Below are 24,380 nucleotides of genomic sequence, written 5' to 3' on the forward strand. Positions count from 1 at the left end.
ATTCCATCCAAAAGCCTTTTGGGGAAGGATCCTTTCAGAGTCACTCAGAAGTAACCAACCCATCGCAAAGTCTATTACTTTGACCAAACCAGATGTGAGGGAGTATACTTGAAGTTGACTTTTTCATGCCACTATATTGTAAATATACTTGGTACACACAGGTCTACTTGATAAAATGAATTCAAGTGTATACTTTTTGCCAAGGAAAGTGTCTCCTTTGAAAAGGTCAGGATGTTTCGTTTATTTGTTCCTTTTATCCTTCATAAAAAAGGATTGTGGATAATCTCTAATCCCATAATTCTTTGTGGTCACAACACTGAATAAATGCCCAACCGTTTACTATTAAGGCCTAGAAGCACAAAAACGTCCAGGGCACACTGAAAAGCTTTTACATTTTTTTTATGCTACTAATTTATGTTTCACAGTCCATCAATCGCTCACATCGTACTAATAAGAAAGAGCATTTAAATGTATAAATGAAAATGCAACCCCCTGGCCCTGGTACTTTTATTTAGTGATACTTTTATTGAATAAACTTTTCTCTGATCAAATGTAGGAAATTAGAAAAATCATAATCTGGATTTATTTCCACCGAAACGTCAAAGTCACATTTATTACTGCAGCGAAGGCCTCCAACATGGCTGACTTGCAGGCCATCTAAGGGCTCAGTGTTGCTGCTGTCAGATTCTGGAGCCTCTGATTTGGAACAGTTGACCTGTTGTGTGTCATCTCTGCTTGGCTGCTCATCACTTGATGTTTATGCGATACAGACATTCGATGTCAAAAAAAGCAGCTTTGATGTTTGTGAAGTCGTGACATTAGTGGGACAGGAAGAGGGGGAAAATGTTTTGACTGCCGGCAGTGGTCAGGCAGAAATCTAAAACGCCACGGGTGAAGGTGATAGACAGATGTAGCAGTACAATGATCCTCTGTTTTTATAAATGTGTTTGTAAAGTCAGACTATAAGTTCCTATTCACCCCTGAGCAATCTCTGCAGGCGTGAAACCTTCAAGCGCTCTTCATTACATGAAAAACCTTTAACGTTTTCTTGCATCCTGGTCCCATCAAATTTGTTTGTGACTTCAGTTTTTTGGTAGATGGCTTTCCTGACCCAAACCCTCAACCTTTACCTGGGCTTGAAACCAGCTTAAAAACACTGGAAAGTGCCCCCATGTGGTTGTAGCAACACACAGCACCCGCCACAGTCCAACCTGCTCAGTTTCTGAACTCAGATGCATAAATTCGGGTAAAATGTCTTTTTGCATACAAAGCTAGACAGGACTGAAGTGTTTGTCTTAACTCTGACATACGATTTTTTTAAATTTGAGTTCATTTTTAAGATTTTCCAGAGAAGACCAATAGGTTTTAATCCTCCTGGGAAACACTTTCATGCAAAAATCCCAGCTCTCACATTTGTCAGACAGAATGACCTTGATGATAAACACAATTTAACAATTTAAATCCAAAAACAGGATCGACACAGCTGCAGACTGTAGTTGTGGGTTCTAACACATGAGCTGGGCTCTGTAACAACAGGCTGACGGCACCGACAATGTCTCACCTTTGGACCTGAAATGTCAAATTCTCACTTTTCTGTCATTTTGGATTCACATGTTTTCTAGACTTCTTAACACTTTAACTGTTTTTTTTTTTTTGGAAGACAAAATTATTGTGTTTTTAACCTGATACAATAACAACTGCAGCTCAGAAATATGTGCTCTAAAAGAAGAAGTGGCTTTTGCTGATGGGCTCACCTTGTACTCAAACAGCAGTGTTACCTTTGTTCCCACACAGAGATTAGGTGATGATACAAACTTAGAATTAGACACCCTGAGCTGCAGCAGAAGCTGAGGAAGGCAGCTCCGGTGAGAACACCTCTGTCGGAGGAACCGTGTTCAGACATTTCACTGCTTCAAGTCGGTGAGAACCCGTGAACTGACGCACATCCCTCATGAACTCTGTGTCCTCAGCTGGTGGGCGCCACCTGAGCGTAAATTAAAAAGAAAAAATATGGAAGTAGCCAGCTGCAGAGGAATGTTTTGTCAGAGGGAACTGGGGGGTTCGCTTTGATGCCATGGCAACAGCAGGTTAGAAACCCCCAGGGAGTCGAACGAAGGGATGCTGTAACCAGGGGCAACTGAGTGGTAACCGGGGTTGCCTGATCTGAGCAGAGGAAACCTGCGTTTGAATCCAGACAGGAGATTCTCGCCTGCATGTGTCAAGTTACAAAACAACATAAGTTAGTTTTTGATTCTGAAACTTTATTCCATAAGTGACTGAAGTGCAATAAAGCAGAGGATGCATGTGTGTGTTAACTAAACATAAAAGAACCCCCCCCATTATCAGAGACCTTTAAACAGTTATTATGCACACGACACACCCAGTGAGGCCATGGTGTTAATTATGGGCCATGTAAATGTCATGTCTTTAGTGCCCCCGTTGCTTGCAGGCTCACAACAGAAGACCCCCACTCCTCCATAGTTGTGCACTCCCTCTTACGTGCACACAAAGAGACCATCCTCTGAGTCATAAAAGAAAAAGTCTCCTGGAGAACCAAACAGCTTTTCTTCTGATCATCCGCTCCGCCAATCAGAGGCCAAAACGGACGTCACCATGGTAACGCCACTGATGTTTGAGTGCGTGCAATGGCTGTCTCACAGCAAGAGGATGGAGCTTCTTCAGAAAAGTGCACCGTCAGATTTATTGCTCCACAACGGAATCTGAATCGAGAGTCCAGAGACAAAAAACTAGCTGCAAACAGATTTTCTGCAGTTTTTAACTTAAGAAAATATTACGGTTTTCAGTTGAATTTATCTCAACAAAAGATCTAGAAGTTGGGAGAAATATGTTGGTGTCTTGATGTTCAGTCTTATTTTACTGGTATACTAACGGTATATAGTTTTGATACTGAAAACATATTAACTCAGTTTTGTGTGAGTATGTTAGAACAACATAATACCAATAATCCTGTTAATCTAGAAAACTGTTTTAAAATGTTCCTAATCTGTTTTCTTACACCAAAACTTTACAAGCTAGAACCAAATTGATTTAATCTGTTGTGATCCAGAGCTGTAATCCTGTTGCTGCTGTGGTGGGGTCGAACATGAAGCTGATTCCATCATGGTCCATTGTGGTTCTCAGACGATTGGTGTGAGGAGGTGTGAGCTGGAAAAGGTCAAAGCGGTGAATCAGTCATTGACTTTTTTACCTTCTGTTCTTCAGATGGACTGATTACAAGGTTTTGCTGTATTTCTGATTACTTTTTTGTGCTCTTAATTTCCCTGACCTTTCATTCAAGTCATTTACTTTTGTGTTGAGATTGGTGAATACACACTGGAGGTTTAAAAGTGTTTTTTCTTTTTTTTTTAGAAAAACCTTCATTCGTTCTCTTGAGCTTCTTCTGTCAGTCTAAAAGACCTGCTTTGATGGAAGATCAGACCTGGTTTACTTCGGTTTGCCTCCAGTATTGGTCAGGACGGGTCAAGTTCATTGCAAAGGCGTCTTCATAACCCACATTTCTACTAGTTTGGCTTCAGTCAGAGCATTTCAGACTGTAGATTCTCTCTCAAAGTTTTACTCACAGAGCTGTAACAAATTAAATGATGACATATCAGGAGAAAAACTATTAATTTGCAACAGTTATTACAATGAATTTGATTAGAACTCACTTCAGTTACTTGTATTATTAAAGATTAAGGTCTGTTAGTTGTCACACAACTACGTGGGGGGAAATTTCTTCACATTTTGACCCATCCCCTGGGGCAAAGGTGAGCTGCAGTCAGGAGCTATTTGGTGGTTTAACCCCCCGATCTACCCCTTAATTCTGAGTGTCAAGCAGAAAGGCATTGGGTCCCATTTTTAGTCTTTGGCATGATTTGACTGTAGATTTGAACTTATGACATTACCGTCTCAGGGTGTACACTCTACCACAAGGCCGCTGAGTTTTATTTAATCAGAGCAGAAAAGATCACTGCTCTAAACTCTGTAATCTGGCTTTCTGAAGTGGTTAAATTTAGTTTTGGCGTAAAGTTTGACTTTGCAAAGTTTGTACTAGTAAATTCTAAAACCAGTCTCCAGTGGTAATATGAAAAACAATAATACTTAGCTCTTAGTGGTGAATTTTAACTGCAAAAATTAAATTTAGGGAATTGGTTTTACAACCCAGCTTCTTTTACAATGCTATGTAAAACGTTTATGTTGCCTACTTCCTGTAGCATTCATGTTCACTGTAATTATGGCATAACTAGCCTTAGATACAATTTTGGGAGGAAAATTCAAATACATTTATATATCATATTTATTATAATCATAATTTATATTTATATACATTATATATAAATTTATTTTGTTTATTAACTAATAAAAAAACATATTTCTTACATACCACATGCTTCCATCCAGTTTCTTAACCCGCTTTATCCCTTTTGAGGTCACAAGGTTGCTGGAGCCTATCCCAGCTACTGTTGGGGGAGGGGAGGGTACACTCTGGACAAGCTACCAGTCTGTCGCAGGGCATACAATCTCTACCACTCACCTAGGGACAATTTAGAGAAACCATCCAACCTATGAAGCATGTTCTGGAATGCGGGGGAAGCTGGAGTACTCAGGGAAGGCTCATGCATGCATAGGGAGAACATTCAAACTCCACACGGCAAGGTCCCAGCTGGGATTCGAGCTAGGGCCTTCTAGCTATGGGCGAAGGTGCTAACCACTGCACCATCATGCAGCCCTACAGTATGGTATCTAAAAAGGTAAATCAACACAAAAAGGATTTTTTTGATATTCGAACAGGGGTTGCATGATTGTTGAACAAGCTTCTAAATTGTGCTAAAATTTTGCTTCAGTTCACATAAGATATGTGTACCTTACAAATGTCTCAGTGATGTCTCCAATCGATCACACCTTAGTTTCAGATGTAACCTACTTTCACAGATGCATCCACACGCTTTCACTCAAACTAAACTGGATGTGAGAAGCCTGTCAGATGCGTTTCTGACATGAGAGCGAGGCCGTGGACCAATGAGAAAAAAACAAAACTGAAGGAATCCAGCTCCGAAACTTCACCCTATGAACCGCAGAATATGGCACATTTTTGGTTTGACTTTTCAGAATGAGAATATTTCACCACAGCAAGCAGTGTTTATTCAAGTAAACAACAGTTTTTGGACCAGAACTGAGCAAACAGTCAAACAATTATCAAAAACGGCTTTTAATTTGACCTTTTAGGAAATTCATTAACAAAGAGAGCTGTGTGCTGCTCAACAAATAAAAGATGATAAAAATACCAAGTTCGGTTCTAAAACATCAGTGGGAAGAAAACGTCTTTAAACGGTATCTTTACATGTAAACTTTGACCAACCATGACAGCTAACAGAGTCATCTGACTTCTTTCTTCTTCGGGCAAACAGGACTGCAACATCTTTATACATTCAGACTAACCAAGTCATGTTCCAAGGTGACAAATCTTTACTGTTTCATCTCCTCACAACATATGGTTTAAACCAAAGAAACGGCTCTCTGAACACTTTGCATTTCCTTAAAACCTTCCATTAAATCTGCCTGTTCTGAGTTATACAGAAAGACTTGATCTCAAGAACTCTATCTCACTCATGTCAGATAACTGCAGAACAGATGCCAGAAAGCCAAATTTTAGCTGATGGGTTTCTTAATCTGCAGCATCACTGCTGTATGATGTGAAAGTTCTTCTTTACAGCTTCCTCTCTTTAAACACCCACTCTGGTCGTGTTTTTGGTGTTTTTAACATGTTATTGTGGCTTTTTTTCCCCCGATGATGGAGGACACGAATACAGAAAATTAAGCTCAAAAATGGCATTTCTGAGTCTGTTTATTCAAATTGAACTGGGAGCAGACAAAAAAATGGCGTAAGTAAGTAAGTAAGCGGGCCCTAATCTGCATTCTAAGTCATCCACTTGTAGATGACTACATCCATGTAGGTCTTTAAAAACAGCATAATCACAATCAATAGACCACTGGGAAAAAGACGATCGTTGTGGATCTTTAAACCCTAAACCTTCGTTTTAATAGTTGTACTTTAGAAGAAGGAAATTGAAGCAATAATGGTGATTAAAAGATATTAAAAAAAACAAAGTCAATGGTTACCAGTGAAACCACTGAGATGGTAAGTTTGAAATAACTGTCACAAACTCTCCAGATTCAGCACACATCAGATTTTATCAAAATAAATGAATGACTCCGCCCATCACATGATGTCACAGTGAACATTGTGTCAAACTGAAGACAAAACAGATGTGAAGAAAAAAAAAAAGACAAAACAGATGCAAACTTGTAAAAAATATTAGCCAAACCTGAAACTTGCAAGTGCGTCTCTGGCACACTGGGAGTTGGGCTGCGGTAATGAGATTTGGCACAGACTGAGGATAACATCATGTCCCTAAGTGAAACATCACAGCAGCAATCCTCTAAACAGACAACAAACTACATTTATTTAGAACAACATGTCAGCAGCATCGTTAGAGAATGGTTCAATAGAATAAAAACAAATCACTGAAAAATTACTGAAAAGTTACAGTAAAAACTCTGCTGTGGCTTTGACAAATTGCAAGATCTTTGATACAAGCCGAAACACTTTTTAGTCCAAAACCTGGATATAGATGATAAATATTTATACTACTGTATACAACTGTAATGTAAAATAATACAAAAGATATGTGTGAGCTTTTTTTTTTTTTTTTTTTTTTTTTTTTTTGTGGCCAAACTTTATTAATTTCAATCGTGTTTGAAAATCTTTGGTGTTGGACCGGACGGAAAAGGAAAGAGGGGAAGAAGAGAGAGGGATGTTAGAGAGAGGGGGGGGTAGGAGGGTGATAATAGGAGGGGAAGGGGGGTAAGACCATGAAGCAGCATAGAGCAGACAGGTTTACTGGTTGTTTATCGTTACGGTACGGTTCAAATGTAGTACAAAAAGGGCGGGGCCTGTTCACACACACTCAAATATTATCAACACACCTGCTAGCCGCATAAATGTCCACATGTCAACATGCACACAAAACAGATAGTGTTCACGAACGCATACCTATGCCTTTAAACCAACTAGTGTGAAATCTTTCATTCATTCAATCATGCAAACTATTAGTGCAAAGGTGAGCTAACACCTGTGCTCAGGTGAGTGTTTATGTTCTTCTAAAATGGATGGTGGAATGTGAAAAGAAGGAGGAGGAGCGCCCAGCCACCCCCACACCCATACCCCCGCCGCAGCAGCAGCGGCAGCCGGAATTCCCCCAACGCCACACGGGAACAGGCAGGGAACAACCGCCCCCCGGGCGACCAAGACCGCCACCCAGGCCAGGGCCAGCAGGACCGCCGCGAGGCCCCCAGAGCCAGAGAGCAGGGAGGCGCAGAGGGAAAGAGAGCGCCGCCCCAGCCCAGCCAGGAAAGCAGCCCCCCGCCGCGCCGGAAGAGCCCAACACAGGGCCCCACCAGAGAGGGACGCCCACAGCCCCAGACGAGCACCCCACCACCACCCAGGAGTTCCGGGCATCCCCCCGCCCCGACCCCAGGTACGAGCCAGGACCCCCCAAGGGAGACCCGCTCCGCACTCCAGGCAGCCACCCACCCGGCCCACGGTTGGTCCAGGTAGGAGCAAGGCAGGGGCCCGCCGCCCCCGCCCAGGAGGGGGGAACCCCGGGGAAAAAAGGGCGGCCCACAAGGGATGTTATAAATATGGCCCGACCAGGCTCGGCCATGTTGGAAGTTTGGCGGGGCCCAGCGCCCAGGGGCAAGGACCAGGACCCACCCCCCAGGGACACGAACACCCCCGGCTCAGGTGTAATATGAACCCCCCCACCGTGCGGAGAGAGCACCGCCGGGCCCAGGGAGCCGGCACCCAAGGGACACGGCCGCCATCGCCAAGGGGCCCGCACCCCCCACCAGGGAAGGGGTAGGGGACAGATGGACCCAGGTCCCACCTTCCTTGTAAAATGTGTGTGCGTGTATGTGTGTTTGAGAGGGTGTTTGTGTGCATGTGTGTGTGTTTATGTTTGAATGTATATATTGAAGGGGGAGGGGTGTGTGTACTAAGGGGGGTGCAGTTAAAATTGGCGAGTAGGGCACTAAGGGGACAGCTCCTGATTACTCACAGTGATGTCCCCTCACCCTCCACACCAAGGGGCCCTAAATGTCTAAGGTGCGGTTAAAATTGGCGGGTAGGGTGCCAGGAGGACATCTGCTGCTTGCTTGCAGTGATGTCCAAGCACCCCCCCTACCAAGGACCCTACATGTCTAAGGTGCAAATAAAACCGAAAGAGGGGGGGCCCACTCCATACGGCAACCATAGGAGGGGGGCCACTCCCAAGTAGCCCCCCCCCAAGGCGCATCGCAGGCTAGACCCCCCACCCCCTCACCCTAATATGAGGTTATATGAGGAAGGGGGTAAGTTGGGGACAGCTGGTAGACTGTCCCCCGGTGGTCAAACAGCCGTCCCCCAGCCCACCCCCAGCAAAGGGGCCAGGGCCACCCAGCCCAGGGGCCCACCCCCGGAGGCGCCGACACCCCAGGCCCGGCACCACCCACCCCACACAGAGAGAGAGGAGCCAGAAAGTGTCGTCCCCCCCCGGAGCAAGCCCAGGCCCCCACCCCCAGACGCCGGCCCTAGAAGAGCTCTGGTCAGGCCTCGACGGGACCGAGGAGGCCAACCGGCCGAGGCAACCACTGATTGCCTCAGCGGAGACCCCGACCCGCTAGCCCCCCCGACCCGTACTAATAATGGGGTGTGAGCTTTTTAATTTACTAAAATTAGGTTTAGAACAGTGAGCAGAGGAATGGATTCCAGTTTCAGGTTGAGCTTTGATGAGTTAGATCTCAGAAATGTGTGTTAAAAATATTATAATAATAATGACATTTTAAAGCAGCAAATATATCACATTATATGCCAAAGTTAACATGTTTTTGGGACAAATACTCAAACCACATGAAGAAATGCAAAAAAAAAGAAATTTGCTACACAATCTCTTATCTATAAAACAAAAAAAAATCCAACAAAAAAACTATATACATGTGTAAGAACTTCTTTTTTGACACAGAGAATCTCATTTACTCATCATCAGCACTCTGGGATTTGTCAGTGTGAGAAACTGTGATTAAAGTCTGCAGGTAATTAGATCTAGGACACCTCTGTGTGTGATGTCCCTACGCTTAGAACACTAAAGACAAACACTTTGCTTTCTTGATGAATAAACTGACATTTTTGTAATGTGACAACATCAAAGTTAAAACATTGAACTAGAGCTACTCCTATTTTTAACTGTTATGTACCTGAAGTATTTAAATTTACATTAAAAATCTTAATTTAAAACTTATCAAAATACTGTACAAAAAAGAATTAGATACTGTTATTGCTAATCAGTCATTTTTAGGCAAAGCATCAAAATTGACAGCACTTATATTACTAACTAACACATAAATCAGTTTGTAAAACTATATGGGTGGACTAATAAAACATCCCTTTAAACAAAGAAGACAGAAACTACTGATTTAGCTTTCTTTCATGATTGAACAGATGAACAGGTGACATTCCAGGAGAAGCAGCAGATCCAGAGCCAAACAAAACCATCAATGAAATCAGAGCAACTGCACCTCCCAGCCGCTCCAAACCTTTGTGTTCTCTTCAACAGCAGGAAGCCTCCCTCCTGCATCACCTCCACAGGTGTTTCCACTCTGAGTGCCTGCATTCACTCACTGCAGCTGCTGGACTCTCAGGAGTGAAGAGCAGCAAGTGGAGAAGTTGGCTCATTGCTCAGGGGTAAAACACATTGAGCAGATATTACCCTCAGCTCGCAGATGTTCCAATCCTCTTTAGTGCCCAAACTTCACATTTACATTCTCAATAAGTTGTTGGACAGAAACCATGTGGCTTTAAAATCAACAGGGAGTTTCCCCCTACAACAATCAAGAATTTTCCTCACAGCAGTGAATCCCACGGATGTGACACATTTACTTAACGTTTATCATCACTTAGACCAGCTTCATAGCTCAGTGAGAGACAATTTCTTTCTGCAAAGTTCAACAAAACTAACATTTTAAAGATCCACTCTGATCCTTTTGAACCATTGTAAAAGCGTTCTCAGTGGTCTTGTAATGATGATTATGCCATTTGTTGGCTAAATTAAAAAATCTGTCTCAGTTTATAGGACATAATTTCTGTGGAGCGGCAGTAGTTTATTAGAAATTCGCCTTTAAGTTGTAGGTAGGACCGCTCCCCTTCCCCTTCCCAGTGCTGACAGCTCTGAGCAGGGAGTGGCCCCCCTTCAACATCACAAATAAGCTCTTTTTCCGTCTGCTCCTGATTCACAATGATTTGAATAAAGAAATACTCAGAAATGCAAATTTGAGCTTAATTTTCCTAACATATGTCCTCCATTGTCAGAAAAATGCCAGTTATTTTTATCGGAGTGGGTCTTTCAAGTCTTTGAAGTTTGTTGCAGCTCCTTTAAATAAACAGGTTTATAATTGAGAAATGTTTATCCGTATCAGTTCTGGTCATTTTCATTGGGCAACTATCAATGATAATTATACCCTTAAGGAAAAAAAGGTTCATTTTTTTAAATAATTTTTGTATCAGAGGGAATCTTAGTAGTTCTGCATCCAGTACAGGAAGTGAATCAACAAAGGTTTTAGGCAGAACCATAAAGCAGTTCTGCTCTTCCTTTACCTCACCTGTTCATGAATCTTTAACCTTTTCATGTAACACGTAGCTCGTCAGCTCCTAACAGCTCCAGGGTTGATTTCTGAAGCGTTAGGCTCTAAAATATTATTTATCTACTGTAATCTTATATAATTTTTGTCTGCTGGTTCTATTCTGTTGACTCAAGAAGCAACTGTTGAGCTTGTGATACCTTAGATGATGAATATAAAATTTTAAAACGTTTATCCTTTTAATTAATTGAACTTTCCTGTATAAATAAAGGCAAAATAAATATATATGAATGTCATTGAACATTGACGCCCCATCATAAACTGCAACTGTGTCACACAGATAGTTTACTTCATGGTATAGTCAGGAAACGCCATTTTTACTGAATCTTAAAAGTTGATACGTGATTTTTTTTTCTTTACATGTTGAGCTGGAAAATTCCAAATAAATGCCTTTTTTTCATCATAATTTTGTTTAAATAGACATGGACCCACAAGGCACATTCCCCCTTCCTGAGCTGCTGGTTCAACAGCCCTGAAGTCCAGAATGGAAATGACAAACTTCAGCCGAGCAAACTCCAATTACTGCCCCCATGTCAAACGTACGATGCTCTCACTTCACCTCGCTTCCTCTCCCCTGGATCCTTCTGTCATCTCCCTCCTTCCTCTGTACTCTTTTCTTTTAACAATCCACCATTCTACCACTTACCCCCCCCCCCCCCCCCTCATTAAACAGTTCTAGTCTTCTCCCAGGAGCGAAGAGGAGGAGGGTAAAAATAGCTCTTCCTCAGCTTGTGCTTGCTGGTTCTTTCTGCAGGCTGCCATCTATACATTAAAGGATGTTCCTCCATTATAACCGTCTTTGTTCCGTTTGCCGCAGAAGCGTATGTGCGTCTTTAAAGAGCACCTGGAACGGAGCTGTTGGAGCTCTCCAAGAGACACGTTTCATGAAGTTTCAACCCAACGGCTCTTTTTTGTGAGGAGCTGCTGAAGCGAGTGGCAGCTGTAAACGCGTCTGAGTGGCGTTCTGCATCAGAAAAGTCTGTGATTAGTCTTACAAGCATTTAGTGATAAAGGCTCATGACCAAACCCGCCAAAGATCATCATCTGAGTGACGGGCTGCACGTTTGCTGAGCATCAGCGGTGGGATTCAGCTCTGAGATGAACATCAAGCAAACGGTCTCGATCTTATTTGCAGGGATGAACATTGGGAGTCGAGCTGCACTGGAGAAAAACCAAAGGTCCCATTGGCTTGGATGGAAATAAAACCCGTTCCATGCTAACAAAGAATCGCTGGAAGAGCAAGTGACCATCTGGCTAATTTGGAGCTTTTCATGCTTTTTCTCATTAGTTAAAATTATTCTGCGAGCTGCATCAAGTTGGACTGAAGAGACAGAGTTGAAGAGAAAACAGCAGATGCCAGAGTCTATAAACAAACTTCTCATTGGCAAAGCTGCACAGAATCCTCTGAAAACACTTGAATGTCCCAACACGCTAAAAATACAACACCGAGCTTCACCGCTTTCCCTCCTAACAACAAGCGTTCACTTTTCCAGAACGGAGACTCATTCATATATTTAACACAAACATGAAGTTCTGCTCTTGGTAAGCATCCAAAAGTATGACTGAGGATGAGATTGTCTTCACCTGCACCTTTATCGGTTCTTTCAGGATTTCATTTGTCTGTGTTTCACTGCACCGGAGCACCAGAATCATCTTCTGTATCCATTCATATTTATCGTTGAAGATGCATCATCTTGTAGTGGCTTCTTGTAATCTCATTACAGATGGTTTTTGTGAATCTAGTTTAATTTGGCTCTTTTTCTATATTTTTCTATATATCCATTTTGAAGTTACGCATGTGTTAGCCTGCTGATATTTCCTGTCAATCAACCTGCTCGATAAGGACCTGGCTGCACAAGATGGCGCCTGACATCCTCGACCGGGAGTGTATATTACACAATTTACCCAATGCCCAATTCTAACCCAAACCCCAAACTGCTGAGAATTGTAGGAAAAACTTTTGTCAAGTCTTAAAATGGGGAAAAAAAATAACTCTTTGCGTCACTAGTTAAAAATGAAAATGAAAGTTTTGAGCAATGTTAGGGAACTTCCTGTTCATTTCAACGACTTCCAACTCTGGATGTTGATGTCTGCAGCCAGCTCTTCTTGGCCTTCTATGCCAAATCTCATCTGAACTCATTTGCCACCTAGAATATGGATTTCCCTTCTATGCTCCCTTCTAAGCTCATTCTTTCCACTTAAATCCAGTTCTTTAGGGATGTCTGGGCTCCTCTGGTTTATCTCAGGAGGGTGGGGGGTATTTAGAATTCCACTTTACACTGCAAAAACAGGAATCCAAGAAATAAGTCAAAAATTACAATTTTTATAAATAAATCTTTAAATAAGCAATAAATCTGTCAATGTGGTAAGAAAGATCCTTCCCAAGAAAAAAATAAAATCCCTGAGACATATTTACTTTAACTAAGATTATTTTTCAATTATAAAACTAACATTTATTTTACTTGCAAGCCAGGAAATAAGACATTTTTTCTTAAAACAAGAGTCTTTTTATATTCGTAAACAGTTTGGAAGGTTATTGATGGGGAAGCAGCATGAACTGCCCTAGTCTTACATGCTTGAGCCGAAACTTCAACATGTTGGCTTCTTCTTTGTCTTTTGACTATTCCCTAGAGCGACTCCTCCATCTAATCTCTTCTGCATCTTTCTCGCTCACATCATCCACCCTCATATCCTCCCTCACTACAACCGTAAACCTCCCCTTTGGTCTTCCTCTACTCCTCTTTCCTGGTAGCTCCAACCTCAAAATCCTTTTACCAACAGGATCCTCTAAAAGCACCTAAACCATCTCAATCTGCTTACTCGCACTTCAAAACATCTAACAAGATCTGTTCTTCCATGGATTCATGATCCATCCTAGTCAATCGCAAAGACCACCATATTCATCTCTGCTACCTTCAGTTTTGCCTCCCGTCTCTTTCTCAGCATCTATAAACCAACAGCATGGCTTCTCTCACCACCATTCAATCTTCTCTGGTTACATTCTCTGCAGCCACCACTTTGCAGTCACTGATCTCTTGCAGATGATATCCGTACAAGATATGATGACCTTTTGTGCTCCTCCCTCTACTCATACATGCCAGCCAATGGTCTTCTCTTTTCTGGAAAACCATCTTCACCACAGCCATTTTTATTTCTTTAGCAAAGACCTGCACCAATCACCACACTAACCCATTCCTCGTCACCTTTGTTTCCCACCCACATGTCCATTAAAATCTGCCCCAATCACTACTCTACCTTCTAGGGATAACCTGAATCACCTCATCCATCTCCCCCAGATGGGGGGGGGGCAGGACCACTGACAAATTCAACTTCCAGCTCCAGACCCATCACCTGTCACTTCCAGAACAAGTTGATCAAACTCCTCATTCAGGGTCTCTCCATTCTTCTTTCCATCCACACCATGATAAAACAGCTTGAACCTGCTGTCAATCTGTGACCCTTAATCTTTCCCATCTGGCCCCTTGAACACAGAGGAGATCCAACTTTTTTCTCTTCACTTTTTTCTGTCAAAAGCTCAACATTCAAAGCTCTATACTCCTGCCTTTCTTTTCTCTCTGCTTCCTTTATCCTGCTTCAACCAACATTATACCATGGTCCAGGTAAATACTCGATTCTGATTGGCTGCTGGGTGTGCATTAAAAAGTGATATACCACAGAATAACCGCAAGGTGAAAAAAGAAGTTCCGGTCACCTAGCTTAAATGTTTCATATCACTGCGCCGGCTTCTTTAAAACAACATTTTGCTTCATCATCTAGACAAAAAAAAAAGCAGTAAGAGGTGAACTTTCTCTCTGAACTGATGCTTTATCAACCCATCGGAAAGATCAGCACATATATATCGCGGAGTCTTGACTGCAGCGGTGGTGCGGCGCGACACGGACTAGTTGTTACGTAGTGCGGCGCCGCGCCGCACCACGTATCAAATAGTTCGCTTTTTGTGAGAAAAGCGATCCATATTGGAAAAAAACAAGAATTAAGGACTAAAAACTGGTTACTATTTATTTCTTTTGTAAGTGACCATGGTATAAGCGGGTTAATGGTATGTGTTCGAAGTGTACGTTATCACTTTTTAACGCACTTCGCAAAAGCAACCGGATGATTCAGGCTTCCACGGCGTACTACGTTAAAAAGTGATAATGCATACTTCGTCGGCCATTAACCCTTACGTATCCAACAGTTTGTTCAAGTTGCTTTAGTCTTACTGTTGGGTATTTGCATTTTCTTGTTCAGTTGTTTCTCTATCCTCCACGATCACTCCACATTTTAGTAAATAATAATGACGTAATCCTCTCAGGCATTAAAGCCAGTGGTTTCTGTTGTTCTGTTCTTCTGAAAGTCACATTTTACTCCTCTCACTTCCTTAAGCGTTTAAGTCAAAGTCTTTTGGTAACTTTTGTGTGTTTAATGAATCAAATATTAATATCAAGTCTGCCTCTGTTCTTCTTTATTTTCCAGTTAAAATCCAATTTCATATTCAAATTAAACAGAATAATAATATGTTTTAGCTTCCTATAAGTTGAGTTATGACATCATTTTGTTTGGTTGTTGTAAAAATTATGTTTTAATTCATTCTTGCATGTTCCACATAGGCAGATTATTTACTGAGGAAAAATAAAATATTAAAAAGAACATCATTTACAAGAATTCCTTCAGGACTTTTATTAAAATTGAAGTGTGTATTCAGTACCAAACTTCACCAGAAAACAGTTCAAGTTTGTTTACCCATGACATAAAACAAACAAATCTGAAACTGTAATCTTAAATGTAAATCACAATTAAAGTCATAAAGAAGAAATAAAAATCCTAAATCAATATAGATTTTTTCATAAATGTATTAAATAAAAAGCTTAAAAATGTTTACTTGATCTTCCTTTTATCTGCTTACACCAAGAATTTACCAGAATAATTAACAAATACATCATTTTTTTTAATAAAATATGTTTTAGGGAAAAAAAAATAATATATATATATATATATATACATATATATATATATATATATATCCTCATATTGTGTGCAAATAAATACAGTGATGATTTTCTGTGATTAACTAATATAACATTTCACTTAAAAGTGAAGCTAAATCCATGAGCACTTTAAACTTCTGCAGATGTTAATGCCGCAGAAACCCGACATTTAAGCACTAACGTCGCCTCACATTTACTATGGATGTCAGAAGATGAAGATCTCCACTCACCATCTTTGTCGGCTCTTCTGAATATCTGTGAACACAAAGCAAACACAGTGATGTCAGTGTGGGTTTTCTATGCCTGAGGTAGCTCAGTTAGGGTCATGGGGATGCTGGAGTCCGTTGGTTTCAGATGTTTTACAGGTTTGATCATTTATTGTTTTTATTTTTATTTTTATTCCTGCTTTTGATCTCAATTTTCTGACATATATCTGACTCGTGACTGGATTAGATTCAACTGTTGAGCGTATATGAGGGTTTTTCCCAACCCAGACCTGAATGCTCACATTCGCCATGCATAATGAGCCTGAATCAAGCCACTGCAGTGCTACCCCCCCTCCTTCTGGGGGACAGAGTTAGCAGGAGAGAGGGGGAGCTGGACGTACAGGACATTTTGTTGAAGAGAAAACAATAGGGAAATGTCAGAAATTGAGAATCGGGGAAAGCCGAGACTCTGGGGGTCAAGGGCTGAAAAGGAAACACAATTTTCGGAGGGAAGGGAACAGCTGGGATGAAGAGCAACACAACTGAGGACATAAATACAGAACTACAGAAAATTCCCCTGAAAGGATGATCCATAAAATGATACTCGCGCATCAAACAATCACTTTTTAAATAGATTCTCCTTTGCATACGTATGAAAAAAAAAGGTTAACATCTTTTTCAAACAGGCACTTTTCCAGGTGCAACCATAGTGTGAGTGTTATCTGAACAGCTTCAAGGAAAACCAAAGTATATTTCCATTTCCCAGAAGGACTTTGACGTGCTTTCTGGGTAATGGAAAATACAACAGATTTACAGATTTAAGTAGGTGAAAGCTTTTAGACATTTAGTCTGTCCAAGGAATGTTTTAATCCAATAAAGGTATGGATTAAAACTCAAACACTTTGGACCTATTTCTGTTTAAATCCAACTTTAACACCCTCAGATTATGATGCTGAAAGTCGATTTACCCCTCATTGCCACAGTGAGAAGAGAGCTGACAGATGGTAAAACACATGCAATGTTGTGATTTTTTTTTTTTTTCGAGGAGTGACTAATTCTGTGTAGAAATAGGGAATCTGGATTGTAATTAGCGGCTGGTCAGCCAACATTCAGTGCCCAGACTTTTCTGTTTGTCAGTTCACACTGAGGCTGAGGGATAAGGTGCAGCACAGAGCCGATGATGTCCACCAGACTGATGAGGACTCACTGCATGCTCCACATTGAGCTAATTTATAGCTGCAGTAAAAGCTTTGACCTGTTTGGAAGTGAAAGGCTCAGAACTGGAACTTCTGATAAGGAGAGAAACACAAGGATGTGGAACTGGAGGTCGGACAGAAGACAGCTCATAAAGACGAGATCCAGATTGCAGCATTTTTTACTTTTAATGTAAGAACTTGTCTGCTCGTCTGTCTGCGTCATCTTTTTTTTCCTATTTACTTTTCTATTCAGGATCAGCTGCAAAAACACAACAATACAGTAAGAAGGACCCCTGTGTTGTTTCTGAATTCTGTAACCAAAGAGACAAGGTATTGCTGCATCACAGCTGTGTGTTCTAAAGAAGCAAAAATGAGCCCAAATATTGACAGAACTGCAGCAAAAAGCTTCAATGCTTCTTAAATGGAGACTTCCTTCATTCGTTGATGATTTTTGTGATCCTCTAATGTCTAAAAGGGTACAAAACAGACAAGCTGCTAATAATTTATTGGTTTTATTTAAATATGAATGAGAGAATATGATCGTTTTCTAGTCACTTCTGTCAATAACAGTACTGGTGTTGATGGAATCTCTCATCAAAATGTTTCCTTTTTCTGGATTTTGCAGAAAAAACTTGCATAAAAGCTGTTTTATGTTTAATTATTTCCTTCCTCTGTTGCAGTGAAACTCATTAAGAGGTTTTTGCATTATGGCAGCTAAAGCTCTAAATAAGATGTGCAGTCTTGGAGGCATCATTGTAGAACAGATCAAAACCTTGGTGCCAAACTGAGCTGTGCTTCAGATGACAAGCAGCTCTGCATTGTTCGGCTCCTCTAATGCACCCATGGGGCCAACTCAGCCCCACAAACAAGAGCCAGCAACAGAGGAGCTTGGAAAAGAGTGTCGCGTTAAGGAGGCGGTGGCTCACAGCACAGAGGACCAGCAAAACTGTGAGGGCTTAACTATTTCTTTAAAATTAAGAATAAACAGGAAAAAGCCGGACGATGCCTGAAACCTTATTAAAACGGATTTCTCTGAAAACAGGAGGAAAGGACAAATGAGGAAAGGAGGGGAAGAAGAAAAGAGCAGACCGTAGGAGAAAAAAAGACAGCTGGATGCAGGTGTGAGCGTGCAAATCAAATGTTCACTTCTCCACCATGATAATGATGACGGGGTCAGCAAGAGTGGAACATGGCAAAATCATTAACATTCTAGAGTTCGGGGTGATGTGCAAAAGAAGGAGAGAAAATGCTAAAATGATTCAAAGCTGAAGTCAGATCCTGCAGAGAAGGAAGAGTTGCAGGCTTAGAGATCAAAGCGGACTGTCACTGAGAGGCATAAATACAAAACGACAGAAATAATGAACAACAAAAACAGGAGAGAAATCAGGAATCTTTTCATGTATCCAAACACACAATTTTAGTTTGCTGGTAGGGATTCTCTCAAGAAATAACTTTTTGAAAATCTAGAATAATGTGACATGAAATTTGAATTGGCCCTCTGGTCATAACTTTATTCAGGTCATCTGCAGAAGCTGATCTAGTTTCTCTTTTGTTTTGTCTTCTATTAAGGCCGGACTAGAAGATCTCAGGGGGAGACAAACGATCTGCGGGTATTGATGAGCTGACCTATATTAAAGATTGCGCCAAAAGTGGATCAGTGAACCATCTAACTGACTGATGAATAGATTTTTGTTGTTGTTTTAAGGAATCTGTTTCGAAGTTTATAAACTGAATACAGCTCAGGCGGTTTGGTGGAGGATGCAGACAGAGTGGAGAGTTCAGGCGCCAGCCTCATCCCGGACACCCACCAAAGTGTCAAATAACCAGCAGACCTCCTGCCAAGTCTCCACTCCTCGCTCTTGTCTGTGCGTAAGTGCGCACGGCGCGCACCGCTCCCTGGATCCTGCGCATCCAACCCCCCCATGCAGCCTGATACTTACATCCAGAATGACCGAGATGCCTCTCCGTGGCTCCGGGGCAAAGAACTGCTCCTGGGCCACGGCCACCTCCTCTTTGCTGGAGGCGTACTCCCGGCTGGAGATGTTCTTGTTGTCGCTCATTTTGGTGACGATCCAGCGGACGAGCCCGTCGATTCCACCGGGCTGGGCGCCGCTGTTTCCGGACTGCGCTGCCGTCGCGGACTCGCTGTCCTGACCGGCTGAAGGCTTGGGCTGCTCGCGGCTCTCCTGCGCGCGGAGTTTGGCTTGTTCTTTGTTGAGCAGTTTGTGGACTCCGTCCCTACAGTAACGCGCTGCCTGCTCGCACATCCTTTTGCTGCGGAGCGCTCATGCTGCGCTCTATGGGGGAGAGAGAGGAGCTCCCCACCCACCCCACTTCCCTCCTTACATCACACACCCACCCCAAAACACACCCACCCCACATTCCCTGCAAACCCACTCAGGAGACAGAAAACCTTGTGGAAGCTTCAACTTCTCACTTTCCATGCGCGTTTTTTTTGCAGATCATGCGTTATGTGGCTGATTTCAAATGCACGTCAGAACTTTTTTTTTCCTTTTCAAAAAATATTTTGTGGGTGTTTCATCCCGCAAACAGTTTCTGTCCTTTGGCTGTATTCCAGGGGGAGGATTTCTGCATCCCTGAAGGAGCATCAGAGAGTTTTTCCTCACGCAGCTCCTCTCATTAGAGGGTGTCCTGCATGAGTGATGTGACAGATTTAACCTTTAGTAATGACTGACTCCACCAGGTCTGCCCTTTTCCAGAGTTAACGGAACAAAAAGAAGATCAGGACAAATGAGGTCCTGCAGGAAAGTTGACAGAATGACAAAACAGCTGTGGAGGATGATGTGTCTTTCCTCCATCAGACAAGCAGCAGAACTCTGATCAGATTACTTGACATTACTGCCCCCTTGTGGAAATGAGAGTGCATCGACAGGAAGGACTTTGTAGAATTTATTAAGTCATTTAGAAAATGTTTATGCTTTAAAGTATTGCAGCTTCGTCATTCTAATTAAATTCATATATAACAGTTACTAAATAATAAAAACGGATCAGCTGCTTCCTGTTGTGGTTATTTATGATCACTGGGATCCTTTCAGGTAAAAGACCCATGAGCAAGGCTTGCTGTGTCCCTCGCAGCGCTCGCTGGAAACGGTCAGCTTTCCGAACCAGGCCTCCCTTCCAGGCTCTCCATCAGGAGCTTCAAAGGAAACCTGGATGTTGTGAATCTTTTTTGGTTTGATGTTGTCTGGTCCTTTGACAGTAAAGCAGGGGTTGTCCACCTAAAGCAGCAGAACATCCAGTCAGTTTCAGGTTACTACATTTACAGGCATATTCATTTGGGAATCCAGCAACTCAAGCAGCATAACAATAGAAAAGTTAGATGTAAAGTGGGGTTGGAGCACTTTGTAAGTCACTGTGCTAAATATAAATGAGCTGGGTGCTGCTGCAGCCCTTATGAATAATTTAAAAAAATCTTCTATTGAAAGTAAACAGGTCATAGTTCTTAATATGAAGACTTCCTTTTACAAGGTCTGCCTGTTCTTTACCTGAGCAGTGAATGTAATGCTTTGCAGGAACACGTTCTTGAAGGGGATTGTGATGCTGTGACCTGCCTTAATGCTGAGTGGACCCTGAGCTTTAGGGGGGAGGCAGACCCCATGTAAGGGAAAGATGTACTCTCCATGAATCCCAGAGGACAGACTGAGGTCCGTTTTCACTTCGCCAAGCTGATGAGGCTCAAAGCAAACCTCCACGCTGACCTCTGACCCCACCTGGAGGCCCGGAGCAGCAACAACAGTTTTGGTCACGATGAAATCCGGACTATCGATCTAAAAGGCAAACAGAAAATAAAAGTTATGATCTCTGCTGTGAAAGTATTTAGTATGTAAAAGCTGCTGAGATCAACAGTTTGGGAAAACACAAACTCACAAAATCAACTAAACATAATCTTATTAGAAATTACTTATAGAGTTTAAAAAGAAACAGCAAAATGTTAAGTGATTTTTTTAGAGTCTTAAATAAAAAGAAAAACAAGAGTTAAAAAAAGGCAGAGGCATTTTTCAGGACGAAGACTGAAAACAAGTTTCTAATGGGTTTAGATTAATCTTGCTTCAGGTTGTTTCAGGTTAAATTAAATGTGCTGACTGATAGACTAAGTAGTCATAATATCTTCAGTGGTTGGGGCATTTGTTGAAGTTGCTGCAGAAGAATATTTGATAAGAGTTGATTGGTGACCTCTGTCGAAGGTTGACCGGCCACACCCCTCAGCCGGTCAGGCCTACCTGACCTCAAATGGATCACCCACTCCAGTTTCGATAGCCAGCATATCTTTACCACACTCTCACCTTGCTTGAGTATTCAGTTTTACTGCGGGAGTAGTTGATGAATTTAATGGTGGCGGTGTGGCTGCTGCCCAGCCAAGTGCTGAAGTGCACAGGTTTCTCTGGGGGAGGCGGCAGAGCTTTGAGGAGCAGGTCGTAGTGGAAGGCACCCAGCTCAGAACTGATCAGAGACAGTCGTGCTGTGGACTCGCCTGCTGTCAGCGGCTGGAAATCAAAGCTCAAAACACCCTGATAGGACAGACACAGAGACAGTGAGAGGTCGTCTTTGTTCCGTTTGTTTTTCATGAGATGATGCTCTGGATTATACCTTGGATTTTCCTTGCACAGTGAGCTGGGAGGGGGCAAAGATGTCAGGGCATTTACACTCTGAGGTGAGGCAGATGGGTGCGCTCAGTGGGTTTTCTACGGTAACAGAGGTTGAGACTGTCTGACGAACAGCTGTCTGCAGCTCCATTGTGGACAGGACTCCTGGAGGCGTGAGTTTGAAGGTGACGAGGTAGAACAAGAATTCACCTGTCACCTTGTTACGAAACGTCACCTGGAGAGAGCAATTACAGTGTAAGCAAAGTCCATATATTTCTATAGAAACACCTACAGAAACACGTGTGATCAGACCTTGGTGTTGTATTGTCCCTCTCTGTGTGCACAGAAAATCATTCTGTAGTTCCTCTTTGACAGAGCAGGAACATCAATGTAGCTGGGACCCTTCAGGGACACTGTAGCATCGTATTTTTCTGGTTTTACCATCTCTAAAAGCACATGGAACCTGAAAACAAACACAAATGTTGAATCTATGATTTTGAATACAAATAATTAACTTCCCCCAACACCCTTGGCACTGGACTGTATATTCCTTTGTAGAGATTGTAGTTCAATTTGATTCTGTAGCAGATTCAAGCTCAGAGCTGCAGTCGCCTTTTTCAAAGACCACTGCAGGCAGATCCAATTAACCGCTTTTTACATGATCTTGTAAATATGAGGAGCTGCTGGTTTTCTGTTTGTGGTCTTAACTTCACATGGACTGCTTTTTCTTCTTTATATGCTGCAGGAATGATGGCAACCACCTGTGTTGTTCATAATATATATAATCTGTTTGAATCTAATTAAAACACACAGTTTGACTTCTACTTCACACATATGTTATTAAGTTTTATTTATTAGTTGAACTACATTAATGTTTCTTAACTCCAGTTTATTTTATTTTATTATTATACTTAAGGGCCTTTCACATTAAATTCAGTTTGAAAACAGACTTGTCACTAAATGTGTTTATACAATTTTATGCATTTGTTTGTTTTATATTAACCTTTTTATGTTTTACTCCAGTAAATCTAGTCTATGTTCAAATCTTTTACAGTAATTGGGCTTTTTTCTTCATTTCAGGACCACGGACAGCACCCAGTATTACATCAGACTCATGTGAATACTTAGTCAAATATATGTTCTAAGAAAAAAATAGTTTACTTTTGGATCTTTGAAATGTTTTTGTTCCCCATCAGACAGCAACTGACAGTGTTCCCATTTTTTTTTGTGGTCAATTCAGTGTTTCAGTGATGCAGCTGATCAAGCAAACTTTAATGACTAAGAAGAGCAGAGTAAATAAAAATAGACCTATTTACACTCATCTGAATCTTTTTGTAAAATGAATTGCTTTTTTATAAATTGGATACTTGGTTCCATCACATTGGGCCAGTTGTTCAAAGGTAAGCTGATCGGATTTTGGTGATCGGATTGGATCAAATCTTGAAAATGGGTTGTTCAAAAGGGAAAGAAGGAATCTGAAATCAGATTAGATCACAGAATCCAATCCTAGATCTAATCTGGATCAAACTTTCAGGGGGTAGGATTTAAAGGTGGATTACAGGAGGGAAATGTAGAAAAACTTTAAAATTGGTCAAATAATACATTTGTTTCATTTAGTGTTTATACTTTTATTTATATTTTGCACTTGACTTGTGTAACCGTTGTAACAGTGATAAAGTAGATATAGTAGACATAGGCTGCCAATTAAGCTATTCGGTAAAGTAAAAACAATGAAATATGAAATAATCCCAGAAACAGATTTCAATAACAAACAAAAATAATATATTCAATTCATCACCGTATATTAATTTCAAAGAAACAATCATCAAAGATGAGCCTGTCAAAAATAATGATGATGCCTATGAATTACTTCTAAAACGAGAGACTGAAAGAGCAGAAGCACAGATACTCCTGGCAGAGGAACAAATCAAGCTGACCAAACTGCAGCAAACCAAAGCCAAACTGCAGATCCGCCTCCTAAAAGCAGAGCTTGGAAATGCTGGTCTCTCCTCCTCAGATAAAGAAAACTACCTGAACATTCTTTATTTTGTTAACTATTGGACATTAAGCCATTTTATTTAAGACGTTTTCAAAATATCCACAATGTATTTGTTAATGCAGTGTTTTTCAACCAGTGTGCCGCGGCACACTAGTGTGCCGTGGGAGATGGTCAAGTGTGCCGTGGAAAATTGCCCTCATTAACTGATCTAAAAGCATTTCCCATCTCCAGGAAATCAGCTCTTTGTTCATCCAAACAGGTCCTGATAAAACACTGAGTAGTTAGGAATATAAAAGATCATAAAATACTTTTTTCTTTGTGTTTATTTGATTCTATTAAAGACATTTTGATAAGAATGACGCGAAATAGCTGCAGCTATAACTGTGTAAGGAAAAGTCCCGCAGCTTTTACTGTCTCCACGACTCCACCAATCATTCTTGAAGGCTTAATCACATGTCATCAGTCTGACCAATCAGAAGTGGTTAAAGTCTCCACTTTCTTGTTCCAAATTAGCTCATAACTCAGTCAGTTCCGACAAAAACACCAGCTAAAGCTCGTCTTTAGCGGTGTAGCTTTCCACAGAATCCGGTATCAGACCGTGTAACAAGTGAACAAAACCATGAAGCTCAGAGACGCGAGTCTTTCTGCCTTTTTGT

The 24,380-nt window shown here is 41.5% G+C and overlaps 2 protein-coding genes across 5 annotated transcripts in view; both read right to left on the reverse strand.

The window, feature by feature from the left end:
- Positions 1 to 19,489, reverse strand: part of necab2 (N-terminal EF-hand calcium binding protein 2) — a 142,892-nt gene extending 123,403 nt beyond the window's left edge. For both annotated transcript variants that reach the window (XM_023955968.2, XM_023955967.2), the window contains exons 1-2: positions 19,062 to 19,489; positions 15,950 to 15,974 (exon numbers count right to left, since the gene is read on the reverse strand). In XM_023955968.2, coding sequence (XP_023811736.1) covers positions 15,950 to 15,974; positions 19,062 to 19,388 — 352 coding nt within the window. In that variant the 5' untranslated portion in view covers positions 19,389 to 19,489. The remainder of the gene's footprint in view (positions 1 to 15,949; positions 15,975 to 19,061) is intronic.
- Positions 19,490 to 20,018: 529 nt separating this feature from the next.
- Positions 20,019 to 24,380, reverse strand: part of hydin (HYDIN axonemal central pair apparatus protein) — an 86,470-nt gene continuing 82,108 nt past the window's right edge. For all 3 annotated transcript variants that reach the window (XM_023955964.2, XM_078948935.1, XM_078948936.1), the window contains exons 91-95: positions 22,038 to 22,188; positions 21,730 to 21,960; positions 21,426 to 21,650; positions 20,628 to 20,909; positions 20,019 to 20,360 (exon numbers count right to left, since the gene is read on the reverse strand). In XM_023955964.2, coding sequence (XP_023811732.1) covers positions 20,160 to 20,360; positions 20,628 to 20,909; positions 21,426 to 21,650; positions 21,730 to 21,960; positions 22,038 to 22,188 — 1,090 coding nt within the window. In that variant the 3' untranslated portion in view covers positions 20,019 to 20,159. The remainder of the gene's footprint in view (positions 20,361 to 20,627; positions 20,910 to 21,425; positions 21,651 to 21,729; positions 21,961 to 22,037; positions 22,189 to 24,380) is intronic.

Source organism: Oryzias latipes, chromosome 6, assembly GCF_053564925.1.
Source record: "Oryzias latipes strain Hd-rR chromosome 6, Olatipes_Hd-rR_3.1".
Lineage (NCBI taxonomy): Eukaryota > Metazoa > Chordata > Actinopteri > Beloniformes > Adrianichthyidae > Oryzias > Oryzias latipes.